Consider the following 16,624-nt stretch of genomic DNA (forward strand, 5'->3'; position numbering starts at 1 on the left):
TTAGAGTTACTGAAGGAGAGAGAAATAGAGAAAACGGAGCATGAGCTTCGAAGGGATATTGGCTAAGAATTTTCTGAAATGGATGAGAGACATCAAGCCACAGGTTCAAGAAGTCCTACAAGCCTCAAGCAGAATAAATTTATTTATTTTTTCCATTTTGAATTACTTTTTATTTATTTTTATTTTTCAAACTGAAGTATAGTTGATTTACAGTATTATATGAGTTTCAGGTATACAGCATAGTGATTCAGTATTTTTACAGATTATATTCCACTAAAAGTTATTATAAAATAATGGCTCTAATTCCCTGTGCTGTAAAATATATCCTTGTTGCTTATCTATTTTATACATAGTAGTTTGTATTTCTTAGTTCCATACCCCTAATTTGGCCTCTTTCCACTTCCCTCTTCCTTTTGGTAACCACTAGTTTGTTTTCTATATCTGTGAGTCTGTTTCTGTTCTGTACATACATTCATTTGTATTATTTTTTAGATTCTACATATAAGTGATATCATACAGTATTTGTCTTTGTCTGACTTATTTCACTAAGCATAATATTCTCTAGGTCTATCCATGTTGCTGCAAATGACAGAATTTCATTTTCTTTTATGGCTGAGTAATATCCCATTGTGTGTATATATATATATCACATCTTCTTTATCCATTCAGCATAAAATTTTAAAAACTTGCCACCTAGTTAAGCTGCTGAAACCAAAGACAAAGAGACAAAGAGAAAATCTTAAATGCAGCAAGCTCTTAAATTTGAGAGCTGACTTCTTGGTTGAAACAATGGAGGCCAGAATAAGATGGTATTTTCAAATAAACAAAAGAAAATAAATGCTAACCAATAATTCTATATGCAATACAAAATAATCTTCAAAAACAAAGGTCAAATGAAGACATTTTCAGACCAAAGTAAAAAAACAAACCCCAAAGAAGAGAATTTGTTGTAAGCCGACCTACACAAAACACACACACACACACACACACACACACACACACACACACCACACACACTGACTCTCTCTCTCTCTCAAATGTGCTCTTTAGACAGAAGAAAAATGATCACAGATGGAAGACTAAAGATTAAGGAAAGAATGAAGAGCAACAAAATGGAAATATGAGGGTGAATCTAAATGAATATTGACTGTGTAAAATAACAATAAAAATGTGTCTTGGGCAGTTTAAAATATATGATAAAAATAGTACAAAGTATGGTAGAGGCTTAAATGGAGTGAAAGGGTTCTAAGGAACTTGGACAGTCCTGGAAGAGGTAAAAGTTCTAATTTATAATAGATGTTAATAAGTGAAGTGTACATTCTGTACTTTCTAGGGTAACCACTAAATAGTAAAAGAGACTATAACTACCAAGCTAATAAAGGGGGAAAAAAGAGTAGTAAAAAATCCTTAATCCAGAAGAAGGTAAGAAAGAAGAGAAAAAGGATAGACTGGACTGGAAAAAAATAAAAACCAATAGTAAGGTGGTAGATCTAGACTCAAATTTATCAATAATTACATTAACTGCAAATGGACTAAATACTCCAGTTAAAACACAAAGATTATCAGACTGAATTAAAGAAAAAATGATATGCTACTTGTAAGAGGTGTATCTAAAGAAAGTTTGAAAGTAAAAAAATGCAAAAAGATATACCATGCCAACACAAATGAAGAGAAAGCTGGTGCAACTAATAGGCCTTAAGGCAAAAAAGCATTACAAGAAAAAAAAAAAATACTTCCTACGGAAGAAAGGTTCAATTCATTAGTTGGTACTACAATTCTAGATTTATGTGCACCTAATCACACAGTCTTAAAATATATAAAGAAAATACTGACAGAAATAAAAGGGAGAAATAGACAAATTAAAAATAATTGTGTAGGATCTTAACACACCTCTCTCAGTAACTGACAGAACAAGCTGACAAAAATGAGTAAGGAACAGAAGATGTGAAACACACAATTAACAGAATTGATCTAGTTGACATATATAAAACACTACACTCAAGAATTATAGAAAATAGTTCACCAAAAATTGGGTCAACAAATTTGAAAATACTGAAATCATAGTATATCCTTATGACCACATTTATGCAATTTAGTTAGGAATTTAAAAAAAAAGAACTAGAGGATCTTTCACAGTTTGTAGATTAAGAAATGTCCTTCTAAATAACTCTGGAAATAGAAAGTATCTTAAATTCAATAATAATGAAAATCCAGAATGTATGGAATGCAGCTAAATCTGTGTTTAAAAGGACATAAATAGCATTAAAATGCATGTATTAGGGAAGAAAAGCTAAAAATCAAGGATGTAAGCATTCATATTAAAAAGTTAGAAAAATGAAAGCAAAGTGACTTCACTCAATATAACAGAATAGAAAAAAATTAAGATAAAATCAAAAATTGATGAAATAAAAAATAAGCATTCATTAAAGAGCTACTGGTGAAATTATTCAAGGAAAAAAATGAGAAAGAGGATACAGAAAATCAGTATCTGGAATGATACAATGACTTACCTTGGAGACCTAATAAAATCATACAATGAAGAACTTATTACCATAAATTTGAAAACTGAGATGGAGTGGACAAATTCTAGAAAGGTATAATTTCTTAAACTGACACAATAATAAGTAGAAAATCTGAATAATTTTATAACTATTAAAGAAACTGAATTCATATCACAAAGAAAACTAGATGGCTTCATCAGCGAATTCTACCAAATATTTAGGGAAAAACAAAAGCCCCAAACCACTAAACTTACATAAACTCTTCCAATAATAGAAAAAGAGGAAACACTTCAGAAGTTGCTTTCTGAGACTAGCAAAACCTTGACACTAAAATTGAAATGGCAGTAAAGATGCTCAACATCACTAATTATTAGAGAAATGCAAATCAAAACTACAATGAGATATCACCTCACACAGGTCAGAATAGCCATTATCAAAAAATCTAGAAAAAATAAATGCTGGAAAGGGTGTGGTGAAAAGGGAACCCTCCTGCACTGTTTGCAGGAATGTAAATTGATACAGCCACTATGGAGAACAGTATGGAGGTTCCTTAAAAAACTAAAAGTAGGACTACCATATGACCCAGCAATCCCACTATTGGGCATATATCCAGAGAAAACCATAATTCAAAAAGAGTCATGTACCACAATGTTCATTGCAGCACTATTTACAATAGCTAGGACATGAAACCAACCTAAATGTCCACTGACAGATGAATGAATAAAGAAGATGTGGCACATATATACAATGGAAAATTACTCAGCCATAACAAGAAATGTAATTAAGTTATTTGTAGTGAGGTGGATGGACCTAGAGTCTGTCATACAGAGTGAAGTAAGTCAGAAACAGAAAAACAAATACCGTATGCTAACACATATATATGGAATCTAAAAAAAAAAAAGGTACTGATGAACCTAGTGGCAGGGCAGGAATAAAGATGTAGACATAGAGAATGGACTTGAGGACACGGGGAGGGGGAGGGGGAGGGGGAAGCTGGGGCGAAGTGAGAGTAGCATCGACATATATACACTACCGGATGTAAAATAGATAGCTAGTGGGAAGGAGCAGCATGGCACAGGGAGATCAGCTAGGTGCTTTGCAATGACCTAGAGAGGTGGGATAGGGAGGGTGAGAGGGAGGCTCAGGAGGGAGGGGATATGGGGATATATGTATGTATATGGCTGATTCACTTTGTTGTACAACAGAAACTAACACAGTATTGTGAAGCAATTATACTCTAATAAAGATTTTTTAAAAATTGAAATGGCAGGACAAGATAAAAAAAAATTATAGACTAATCTCATTCATGAACCTAACTGCAAAAAATCCTAAACAAAATGTAAGCAAACTGAATTCAGTGATATATAAAAAGTATAATAAATCACTGACAAAATGCATTTAGTACAGGAATGCAAGGTAGTTTAACATTTTATAATCAACAAATGTAATTCACCAAATTAGCAGTTTAAAAGAGAAAAACATGATCATCTCAATGTTGAATTTTATTAAATGTATTTTTCTCCATCTATTTGTCATTAGTTACAACCGATATGAGATGTATGCAGACAGGCCAAAGTATCTATGGATAAATAAGTAAGTGAGTTTAATAAGGTTGCTGGATACAAGATAAGCTGTATTTCAATCACTTTCAAAAACCAAGTTTACTTCCTACATGCCAACCAACAGAAAATAAGATTTTTAAAGTTACCAATTACAATAGCTTCAGAAAGCATCAAATACCTGGGAATAAATCTAACAAATAAATAGAGGGTGTTTTTGCAGAAAAGAGATTTAGAGAGACATTAGGACCTAAGTAAATGAAGAGAGATATAATAATAATGATTTGGAAGACTCACTATTACAAAAAAAGTTAATTCTTGAACTGATCTATAGATTCATAAAATTCTAATCAAAATCCCAATAAGGGGAGTATTTATTCTACTAAACACCAAAACTTATTCTAACACTAGAATACTTAAGACAATTTGGTGTTGGCACAGAGATAGACAAATAGACTAGATGAGAAAAATAATTTAGAAACATCCATGCACATAAGGGCACTTCATTATGACAAAGATGACACTAAAGAGCAATGGGGAAAGAACAATCTTTCCAAAAACTGATATTAGGTTAATAGAGAACTATGTGGGAACAAAGAAACTTAACCCCTACCTTATAACAAGCACAAAATTCAATTCTAGGTTTAAATGTGACAGGAATAACAATAAAGTTTCTAGAACAGCACTGTTCAATAGAACTTCCTGTGATGATGGAAATGTTCTATGTCAACACTGTCCGACATGGTACCCATAAGTTGCAAGTGGCTACTGAGCACTTGAAGAGTGGCCAATGCCAATGAGGAAGTGACTTTTTAATTTTAATTTCCTTTCAACTAATTTAAACTTCAAATTAAATAGCCACATGTGACTGGTGGCTACTGTACTGGATAACAGAGTTCTGCAAGATAACATAGGGGAATATATTTATGAACCTGGAGCAAGAAAAGATTTCTCTCACTCTCTCTTTTGCATTATAGTCTCTGTCTGCTAAATCCAATATCTAGACTATCTCTAAATTGGTTTCTATTGACTACTTTTTTTTGTTTTTGTTTTTAAATATGAACCATATTTTCCTGTTTCTTTTTATGTCTAATTTTTAAAAAACTGTATACTATATGTTGTGGATGATACAATATCGAGATTCTGGATAATTTTATCTTTCTCTAAAATAGTTCATTTTTGTGTTAGTAGGCCATTCAATTACCTTGAACTTGTGTAAGCTTGATTTTGTGCTTTATTAGGGAAGAATATTAGAAACCAAGTTGTTTCCCAAGCTCCTTTCACCTGGCAGGACTCAATCTCCAAATTATCCCCTCTGCAAATTTTTGTCAGGGCTTGGTTTTAGGCTTTGTTCATGGTGGGTCTAAGTAGAATAGGCCTTACTCTACCTAGGGTATGGTCCTTGATTCTAAAGTTTGTCCTTTCTGGTGTCTCAGCAGAAGCCTAAGACATTAACAAGGTGTTAATGAGGTCATACCACTCTGGCTGGGCCAGAACTCCAAGGGTCCTGCACTGCCTGCCCTCTACTATATTTGTTCTGCTTTCCACCCCACAACAGTCTCTCTAATAAGTCTTTGGTAGCTTTTCCCTTTACATGTGCAGTCCATTCCACAGCCAGGACTTGCTGGGGAGCCCCCTTTCACACAGCTCTCTTCTTTATAAATCAGTAAGAAAAAGGTACCCCAGTAGTGGGCAAGAAACTTGAACAGGTGTGTCACAAAAAAGGATGTCACTTAAAAAGATGTCATGGAAGTCACGACAATGGCACACAAGTGCACAGTCATCAGCACGTCTAAATTTAAAAAGATTAACATTGCCAAGTGCTGGTAACGATGTGCAACACGGAGAAATTTCATGTACTGCTGGTAGGACTATAAACTAATACAACTACTCTGGGGAAATTTGGCATCATCTATCAAAGCAGGCATACCCTATAACTAGCAATTCCATTCCTAGATAAATATCCAACAGAAATGTATATAGAGGTGCATCGAGAAACATATATGAGAATATCCATACACCACTGTTTATGACAGCCCAAATGTAGACATTCCAAATGTTCATCAAAAGCAGATTAGACAAATTTTTGTTTATTCATATGGAATATCACATCAGTGTGCTGGATTTCTTCCATTTGATCTTCCAAATCTCTCTACCCCTTTCTAGCATGCTATTTGGAAGCAAGGAGAAGGAATGGATGTCATAAGCATATAGATGAAATGGTTATTTTAAAGGAAATGAGATACTGAGACTGAAGAGAAAGTGAGGGATTAGATGTAGGAATAGCCATATATTTAATGACGAGATCTTCATCTTTATAAACCATGAATCAAGGATTCTAAGATTTTCGTTCTTTATTTTTCTGTTTATTAGCATCAGTAATCATACCCAAATAAATGTGAAATTCATGGTGGTTAACAAAATCCAGGAAGAAAATCAATATTATTTATAACTATTTCATAAGGATCTTCCTTTTGCAGCAGTGACACAGGATAACGTTTTACCTAGGCCTTGAAGCTAAAAGTAAGAACAAGTAGACAATATTTATAATTTTAGTGAACTAAAAACACCTACAAGATATAAAGAAATAAAATGCTTACTTGGCTGACATGCACTGGTGTTAAAATTAAGTCCAGAACTCCAGACCAGCCAGCAAATACGCCAAGTGGTATGGCATATGCTAAAGCAATCATCAAAAATCTCAAATTGCTGTAAAAGAGGAGTAAAAGAAAACATTATTACAAATTCAAAATCTAGAGTTTAAACTCTTACTCACAGAAAAGTAAGTCATTTTGAAATTGGAACACCAGAATCAGAAATAGAAAATATTTGTCAGTTTGTTAATAAATTCCTTAAATTTTTTATATTTATAAGAATAATCTTTTTGTTCATATTGTTTAAAAATTTCAATGTTTATTATACAGATGAATTACTAACATTATTTCCTAGAATGAGTAGGCAGATTCAGTTTTTTTAAAAAAAGCTCCTATTTGAAAGGATAAATGACTGTTTCTTCTGATGAACGAGGTGGAGGGAAAAAAAGATTAAAGGTGAATGGTTAAACAAACTGTGTACATCCATACCATGGAATACTACTGAGCAGTAAAAACGAATAACTACCAGTACACAAAACAACCTGGATTACTCTCCAGAGAATTATGGTGGGTGAAAAAAGCTAACTCCAAAATTTTCTTTACTGTATGACGCAATTTATATAACGTTCTTGAGGTGACGTTATAGTAACCGGAAAGAGATTAGTGGTTGCCAGGGGTTAAGGAGTAGAGTGGGAGGGAAGTAGTTGTGGCTATAAAAGGGCAACAGGAGGGAGCCTTGTGATGATGGAAATATTCTATATCTTTACTATATCAATGTCAATTTTCTGGATGTGATATTGCACTGTAGTTTTCTAAGATGGTATCGTTAGAGGAAACTGGGTGAAGGGTCCATGTTATTTCTTCGTATTATTCTTTACAACTGCATGTGAATCTATAATTATCTCAAAATAAAGTTTAATTTAAAAATGTAATAAAAATTAGATACCATTAACAACAATTTTTTAAAAAATTTGAACTATAAAGTATCTAGGCATAAACGAGGAAGACCCAAGACCTCTATGGGTGGGAGGGAGTGAAACACATAAGGGCACAGAAGATGATTTAAATAAATGGAGACAGAGTCTATGCTGTCAATTCACCCCAAATTAATTCACGATTCAACGCAATCACAATTAAAATTCCAGTTGAATTTTTTTTAGAAACTTATGAAATTTGCTCCAAAGTTCATATGGGAAAATAAAAGTCCTCAGAAAGCTAACTCATCCTTTAAAAACACGAAAAAGGAAGCCCTTGTCCTGACAGATATTAAGACAAACTGCACATCCAGAGTAATAAAATTAGTATGGTATTGGCTCAAGAACAAAGAGAGCAATGAAGGAAAAAAGAGAGCTAAGACACAGAAACTCAATCTACAATAAAGGCGGCACTATAAAAATCAAAGGGCTAAGGATTGTTTAGTGAATGGTACTAGTTCACTTTATGGAGGGGAAAAAAGAAAACCCTGTATCATTAGTTAACACCATACACTAAGGTGGATTCTAGGTGGGATGAAAACCTAAATGTGAAAGAAAAAACCAGAAAGTTGATAAATAAGGAATTCATTGACAAAATTAGTAGACAGATAACAGAATGCAAATAGAAATTTGACTTTTTAAAATCAACAGGGAACTTATATCTAGAATACGTATATCATTAAGGAAAAGAAACTACCACTGAGAAATCGGCAGAAGAGGAATTTACAGTAGATGGAAACCTAAATGGCAAACAACCACATGAGTCACAAATTTATCAATAACCAGAAAATGCAAATTAAACAAAAGATATATTTCTTTATACCTGTTAGACTAGTGAAAATTAGAAAGATGGATAATGCCAAGTTTGGTAAGCATATAGGGAAATGGGCACTGTGGATGGAAGTATAGACAAGTGCAGGCATTTCTTTAGAGCAATTTGGCAATACTTGGCAAATTAAGCTTAAAATAGCTTATGACCCAGCAATCTTGTTGTGGGGTCTGTTTTCCAAAGAATTCTTAGGTCTATGGTGATGTGCAGGATGTCACTGCAGTGTTATTTGTGGTGACAATGAGTTGGAGGCAATCTGAGTACACAATGCAAGTGGGTATACAAAACGCAATGGTTTCATACCATGGAGTACAAAGAACTAGGTGTACACATAGCACAGGGATACATCTTGACAACAGAGCACTAATATCACAAAATGAGAGCTATCCAGATATCATGTGCCTCCTGATGGAAGAAGGTAGCATCACCCATGAAGTAGTCTTGTAAAACCAAAACCAAAACCTGAATCAGAACATAGCTCTAGCTAACAATTTATAGGAAATACAAAGGGCAGAGGAACTTGGCAAAGTACTACAAAGAGGCAATCAACAAAATCCAGATCTCGGAGACAAGAGAGCTGGTTCCTCAACAAATAAATTACAAGGGAAAGAGAGATGGAAAGGAAACCTACAGATTATAAGGCATTTGAGCCAACTGCAATGCGTGGACCTAATCTAGATACTGATTCAAACAAATTGTTAAAAAAAAATACAAAACTTATGACATTTATGAGACAATTGGAAATTGAAACACTGATTTGACAGTAGCAAACTACTGGTAAAACGTTTTTAGTGTGACAATGGTACCATATTTATGTTAAAAAAGAGTCCCTATCTTTTTAACATATACATATTGAAATGTTTATGGGTGAAATGATTTGTCATTTGGGATTCGCTTCATAATACAGTAAGGGGAGAAGTGGGTACAGTACAAATGAAACAATATTGGTCATAAATTGGTAATTGTTGATATTGGGTTATGGGGATACAGATGTTATACTATTCTACCTTTGTACTTCCAAAATGAAAAGTAATTTAAAAAAACCACATAGTGTTTAGTGAAAAAAAGTCAAACAGAGTGAGATACATAATTGCCATCATTTAGATAAATTAAACACAGAGAGGCATACAAAACAATACAAATGTCGCAAAGCACAAAGAGATACACATCAAATGCATTTGAGAGGTATCCTAGGTAGGGGGAAGGTAATGGGAGTGAGAAATATAAATAAAAGAATGAATGAATAAATAAATGAATAAACGTATTCATGTATCCTGTTCATGTATCCTGAAGTAAGGAACACGTCGTCAACTCAACTCTCCACTCTTGAAGTCCAAAAGGCAAAAACAACAACCACCATCATCAAACATTAAACTGATACATAAAGGGAGAAAAATGTTTACATTAGGTTACACAGGTTAAATGCATATTAAGTGATGGGAATCATATGGACAGTAAATAAATAATTGTGGTGGAAACTTTGGAGCATAACCACTGATTTTTTTTTTTCTGCCCAGACAATGGAATTAGAATCAAGAGAAGCAGTTATTCTGATTAATCCAGGAAGTAATGATATCAGGAGTTCTTTGAAGGACCAGGGAAAATTACACAGGTAGGTTAGGGGAATGGAGAGTGGCAGGCCCAAAGAACTCCCCTGGAAAGCCCAAAGTAGAAGCAGGCAATCCTGCACAGTAAACGAATGAATATGGGAAGAGACAAAGGAATGTTAGGCATTAGTGTAAAGGGATTTTAATAGAGAAGAAAGATCTTATACTCTATAGTTTGAACAGAGAATAAAGATCTTGACTCTAGGGTAATCCGAAGCAAACACAGGGTATATTGTGGTCAAAGTGATCATTTTAAGTTGTTTTTTCCTTGTCAGAACAATCTTTTACATAACTCCTTAACTTAAAACCCTACAGTTACTCCACATTTCCCACAGAATAGTCCAAAATTATTAGTATGGCATAATCTGACCCTAACCTACTTCTCTAGCCTTACCTACTGCTCTCTAACCTCTAGCTCTGCATGGAGAAAAATTTAGTTAAATAGCATCTTAAAAAAAAAAAAAAGTATCATTTTAACTCTCATCTTACAAATATGTTCTACTGATCACAATTCAATTGAACTAATATTATTTTTTTGCCTATTATGTGGAAGGCAATTTACTAGCTGCTACAGAGATGTGGTTTTCAAAAACTTTTTGCTGTACTCCAGAGTAAGAAATATTCTACCTACCAATACTCAGTATATAAATACTGAAACAAAAGTATTACAAAAATATGTATCATTACTATAGGAGATGCAATAATATTTTCTATTCTTTTTTATTCCATTCTACTTTTTTTTAAACAAAAAAGGTGGTCAACCCTCTAAATTGGTTGGCTATGAATCAAAGTTTGAAAAACAATGTTACATAGCTATGCTGTCTAACATGGTAGCCACTAGTCAAATGCGGCTATTGAGCACTTGAAATGTGACTAGTGCAAGTAAAGAACTAATTTTTAATTTTACTTCATTTTAATTAATTAAAATCTAATTTAAAAACAGAAACAGTGAAAAGTATTTTTCCATTAAACACAACTTTATTTTTTTGTCAGAAGTACATTTCACTTTAACTGCTGCATTGGGTAAGATATTACTGTAGTGTGCACGTGGTAGCATATGTTGTTTCTAGTATTATAACCCGTCACTGATCTTCTTGGTGTCAATGAACAAACTCAGTTCTAATTATTTTTTACACACTGATATAACATTGTAATTTGCTTATGAATATTCTATGCAGGAAGAAAAATACGAGATGAAGTATGTCGCAAATTTCACAATGAATGGTAGATGCAACTTAATGCAGCAGAGTAAAATTGATGTCTGTTATGGAAAAAAATTTTTAGGATAATTAAATGGATAATATTAAGGGACATGTTCAACAAATACACAATAAATTGTATAAGAAGTTTCTTCTTAAAGTCAAAAAAGAATCAAGAAGATTATTTGTCTGAAATCTAAATTAAATGTTCAACAAACAATTTTAAACAATTTTTAACAGATCTGAGCTTATACTTTTGGTCAGCTATAAAATGGTTTGGATTCCTGCACAAGAAGAAAAACATTTTTAGATGGAGAGATGGTAAAATAAATGGTTCTTTTAGCTATGGAAGTTTTGTTTAAAATTATGAAGAGAAAAAAATGTATTTTACAGAAGTGAAAGATCTTCAATTAAGGCCCAAACAATTGCCTATAGAATGTAAGACCTTTTAAATAACATCAAAGGTGTATTGATTCAAAATTTGAAAAATTGCAGGTAGTTATTTTTAACTTTAGATAAATAGTGCAATATGGGAGACACTGCTCAATGAAAACTGTTTTAATTGTAAATTTAATGAAATCTAAATGCAGACCAAGTATTTCTAATGCAAATTTAGCATCTAAATTGAGATGTACTGTAAGTATAAAATACACACTGGATTTCAAAGATTTTCTATGAAGAAAAGAATGTAAACTATCTCATTAATAATTCTGAATACTGATTACATGTTGAAATAATACTTGAGATATACTGAGTTAAATAAAATATGCTATTAAAATTAATTTTACCTGTTTCTTTCTACTTTTTTTAAATAAGGCTACTAGAAGATTTAAAATTACACATGTGGCTCCCATTATAATCCTGTTGGACATTATTAATATATAGGACACAAAGATAGTTCTTGACCACAAAGAACTTACCACCTGGTGAGAGAGGATGACTAGAAAAGAAAGAACTAACTAGGGAGAGTTGTTGATGAATCAATAAAAACTCATCACAACTAACTGGAGAAAAAAATCCAAAACATAAGTTCTAGTGGCCCAATTACAAATCATAATTATCAGAAATGGTCTATATATCCAAAGAATCAAATTCAGTACTGGACCTTCAAGTATTTGAAGCCTTCAAGCGTAGAATTTAATCTAATTACCTTTAAGTTGTACCAATAAAATAAAGTAAAATAAGAAACTAAGTTTCTCAAAGTATGATCCCACTGGAGGTTCAAGATGATTTTAGGTGATATGTAAATAAACATTATTTATTTTTTTTTGCTTTGTATTAAATAGCACGTTTATTTTAATGTGTATCAAGAAATACATAATGAATAAAAATAATCTGCATATTAGGAAAAATATAATAAACACATAAAACACATGATTTCACAGATACTATTATGTGATGTTTCCTTATAAAAGAAAATTATTTAAACAAAAGGTTTGATTTTTAAAATATGGGTGGTATATAGAGAAGGCAAAATCTATAAAGGTTTTTGCTTTGGGCAATTTTAATTTTTTTATTTTATTTTTTTTTGTTTCTATTTTATTTTATTTTTTTTAACATCTTTATTGGAGTATAATTGCTTTACAATGCTGTGTTAGTTTCTGCTGTATAACAAAGTGAATCAGCTATACATATACATATATCCCCGTACCTCCTCCTTCTTGCATCTCCCTCCCACCCTCCCTATCCCACCCCTCTAGGGGGGACACAAAGCACCGAGCTGATCTCCCTGTGCTATGCGGCTGCTTCCCACTAGCTATCTATTTTACATTTGGTACTGTATATATGTTAGTGCCACTCTTTCACTTCATCCTAGCTTATCCTTCCCCCTCCCCATGTCCTCAAGTCCATTCTCTACAACTGCGTCTTTATTCCTGTCCTGGGCAATTTTTAAAGATAGATTTCTGATAGGAAATCTCTCTAAAATATTTAATCAATATTTTATCAATTATTTACAACCTGATTAGTAGGTTGTTGAAAAACTACTATCTTAAATTATCTTAGATAAATGTGGAATTATCTTCAAGGTGCTAGTCAAAACCACTAAGTGATTTTAAGTATATTTACCTTAATAATCTACAAAAGCTCCGCCGATAACTCAGCCGCTGGCTAGCTGCAGCAACACTGGGAGGAAGAGGAGGCCGCGGTGGGAAATAAGCTAGAGTTGCAGAAAATAGTAAGCAGACAACTCCAAACTCTGGAAAAAAAAAAAAAAGTAAAATGTTAATCAGACAACACAAAAAGTTCAATATCTCAAGTATCTATCTAACAAATATTTATTGCGCATCAATGAAGCTTTAGATATATAAAGATAAGCAAAATATAGTACTTGCCTAGCTAAAATAGTTCAGTATTGTGAGAAAGACTGATACATAAAAATATAACTTTCAGCAGGTAAGAAGTCATAAGGAAATAAGTATGGTAGACTTATGGTATAGTATACTACACAGAAAGGATTGAGGCAGTAAACAAATGTTACTCTGGAGAAAACACATTAAAAACCAACAGTACTATCTATAACAGAGATCTTTAAACAGGTCTAGGATGACTGTCTAATAAGCATGGTCCTAAGAAATAAAGAATATAATAGAAAATTGGTAAGAACAGAATAGGAGAAAGTTTGTTTGATCAATGACAGGATATTCTGATGTACTGTGTAGGACAGACTCAATTTATAGGCTACATGGGAAATCTGAACAAAACAGGAAAGCATCCAAAAAAGAAAAAAAAAAGAAAGAAAGAAACCAGGAGACAGAGCAAAATTTAACAAACACAAGGCTAGCTAATGTAGGTTATTAAACAATCAGAAGTAAAAAGAACACCTGAACCATCTTAGTTTGGCACCATTACAGAAGGAAAGGTTCTAGGAGTCCTGATCATTCCCTCCAGAGTTCTCGCACATGGAAACTCCAGCTTTTAACTGTGCCCAATTTAGTAGAAAAGCATGACTCTAGTAGAAAAGTCAGGAAGCCTTGGAGTATAGACCTATCCATGCCATTAATTAACTTATAAATTGAATGAATCTCTTACTCTTTCTGGGCCAATAAAGGAAACTGATTAAGTGATTTCTAGAGATCCTTTCAGTAGGATAATTCTAATTCTAGGGCTATATTCTTAGCAAAAGGTACAATATTTCTATAAGACACTTAACCACAGATAATGTCTTTATTCTTTGACAATCTGAGGAACAACAAGAAGTAAATGAATTGCTTTAATTTACAGTCCTTTTAATTATTAGTAACAATGAATGAGCATCTTCCATATGCTTACTGGCCATTTGTATTTCTTCTGTGATTGCCTTGTTTGTATTCTTTGCCCATCTTACTACTGGCATATTTGTAAACAGCTTCACTGAGATATAATTCACGTGACATATAATTCACACATTAAAGTGCATATTTCAATGAATTTTACAACCATCATCACAATTTAAAAATTTTTTCATCATCCCCCAAAGAAACTCTGTATCCATTACCCCACAAATTTCCTAGCCCCAGGCAACCACTAATCTGCTTTCAATCTCTATGGATTTGAGTACTATGGACATTTCTAATAAATGGAATCATATAATATGTAGTCTTTTGTGACTGGCTTCTTTCACTTAATGTTTTCAAGATTCACCCATGTTGGAGCAGTACTTTATTTTTTGCCAAATAATATTCCACTGAATGGATATACCACATTTTTAAATCCACTTAGTTAATAGACATTTAGATTGTTTCTACTTTGGGGCTATTATGAATAATGCTACTACAAATATTTGTGTGCAAATTTCTGCATGGATGTATGTTTTCATCTCACTTAGGCATATACCTGGAAATGGAATTGGTGGGTCATATGGTAATTTATGTTTAACATTTTGAGGAACTGCCAACCTGTTTCCAAAGAGGCTGTACCATTTTATATTACTACCAGCAATGTATGAGGGTTCCAATTTCTCCACTTTCTCATCAACACTTGTTATTTTCCATTTTATTGATTATAGTCACCCTACTGGGTTGAAGTTTAACTCATTATGGTTTTGATTTGCATTTCCCTAATGACTAGTGACAATGAGCAACTTTTCATATGCTTCTTGGCCATTTGTGTATCTTCTTTGAAGAAATCTCTATTCGAGTCCTTTGCCCATCTTTTAATTGAATTGTTTGTCTTTTTGTTGTTGAATTGTAAGAATTTAAAAAAATATTCTGGATACAAGTTCCTTACCAGATATATGATTTGCAATTATTTTCTCCCATTCTATGGGTTGTCTTTTCACTTTGTTGATGGTGTATTTTGAAGCACAAGATTTTGAGATAATGAAATCCTATTTTTCTATTTTTTCTTTTGCCATTTGTGCTCTCAGTGTCCTTTATAAAAAGGCTTCGCCTAACCCAAGGTCATGAAGGTTTACTCCTATGTTTTATTCTAAGTTTATATAGTTTTAGTTCTCACATTTAGGTTTATGACCTATTTTGAATTAATTTTTATGTATGGGGTAAGGAAGGGATTCAAATTGATTGTTTTGCATGTGCATATCCAGTTATTCCAATACCACTTGTTGAAAAGACTATTCTTTCCCCATTGAATTGTCTTGTCACTGTTGTCAAAAGTCAATTGACTATAAATGTAATGGTTTATTTTTTGGAATCTCACTTTTGTTGATTTATATGTCTATCATTCCAGTACCATGCTGTCTTGACCAGTGTAGCTTTGTAGTAAGTTTTGAAACTGGAAATTGTGAGTTCTCCAACTTTGTTCCTTTTCAAGGTTGTTTTGGTTATTCTGAGTCCCTTGCATTTCCATACAGATTTTAAGATCAGCTTGCCAATTTCTGCAACAAAGGCAGCTGAATATTAATTGAGATTGCACTGAATTCGTAGATAAATGTAGAGAGTATTATCACCTTCACAATATTAAAACTTCTAACACATGAACAGGATGTCTTTCCATGTCTTTAGGACTTCTTTAGTTTCTTTCAATAGTGCTCTATAGTCTTCAGAGTGCAAGTTTTACACTTATATTGTTAAATTTATTCCTAAATATTTTATTCTTTTTGAGGCTATTGCGAATGAACTGTTTTCCTAATTACATGTTTGGATTGTTCATTGCAAATGTGTAAAATACACTTGATTTTTATATATTAATCTTGCACCCTAAAACTTGTTTTTTTAGATCTAATAGTTTTTTTCTGGCTTACAGAGGATTTTCTGTATTCAAGACCACGTCATTTTCAATAGAGATAGCTTTACTTCCTTCTTTCTGATATAGATGCCTTTTACTTATTTTTCTTACTCAGTCATCCTGGTTAGAATCTCCAGCACAATGTTAAGTAGACATGGCAAGAGTGGACACCCTTGTCTTGTTTCTGATCTCAGGAGG

General features: G+C 32.9%; 1 protein-coding gene across 3 annotated transcripts in view; it reads right to left on the reverse strand.

The window, feature by feature from the left end:
* SLC49A4 (solute carrier family 49 member 4) overlaps positions 1–16,624 on the reverse strand; it is a 108,800-nt gene that overhangs the window by 54,929 nt on the left and 37,247 nt on the right. For all 3 annotated transcript variants that reach the window (XM_082459490.1, XM_082459489.1, XM_082459491.1), the window contains exons 4-5: positions 13,331–13,460; positions 6,661–6,769 (exon numbers count right to left, since the gene is read on the reverse strand). In XM_082459490.1, the coding sequence (XP_082315616.1) occupies positions 6,661–6,769; positions 13,331–13,460 (239 nt within the window). The remainder of the gene's footprint in view (positions 1–6,660; positions 6,770–13,330; positions 13,461–16,624) is intronic.

Source organism: Balaenoptera physalus (assembly GCF_965194825.1).
Source record: "Balaenoptera physalus genome assembly, chromosome: 4".
In the NCBI taxonomy this organism is placed as follows: Eukaryota; Metazoa; Chordata; class Mammalia; order Artiodactyla; family Balaenopteridae; genus Balaenoptera; species Balaenoptera physalus.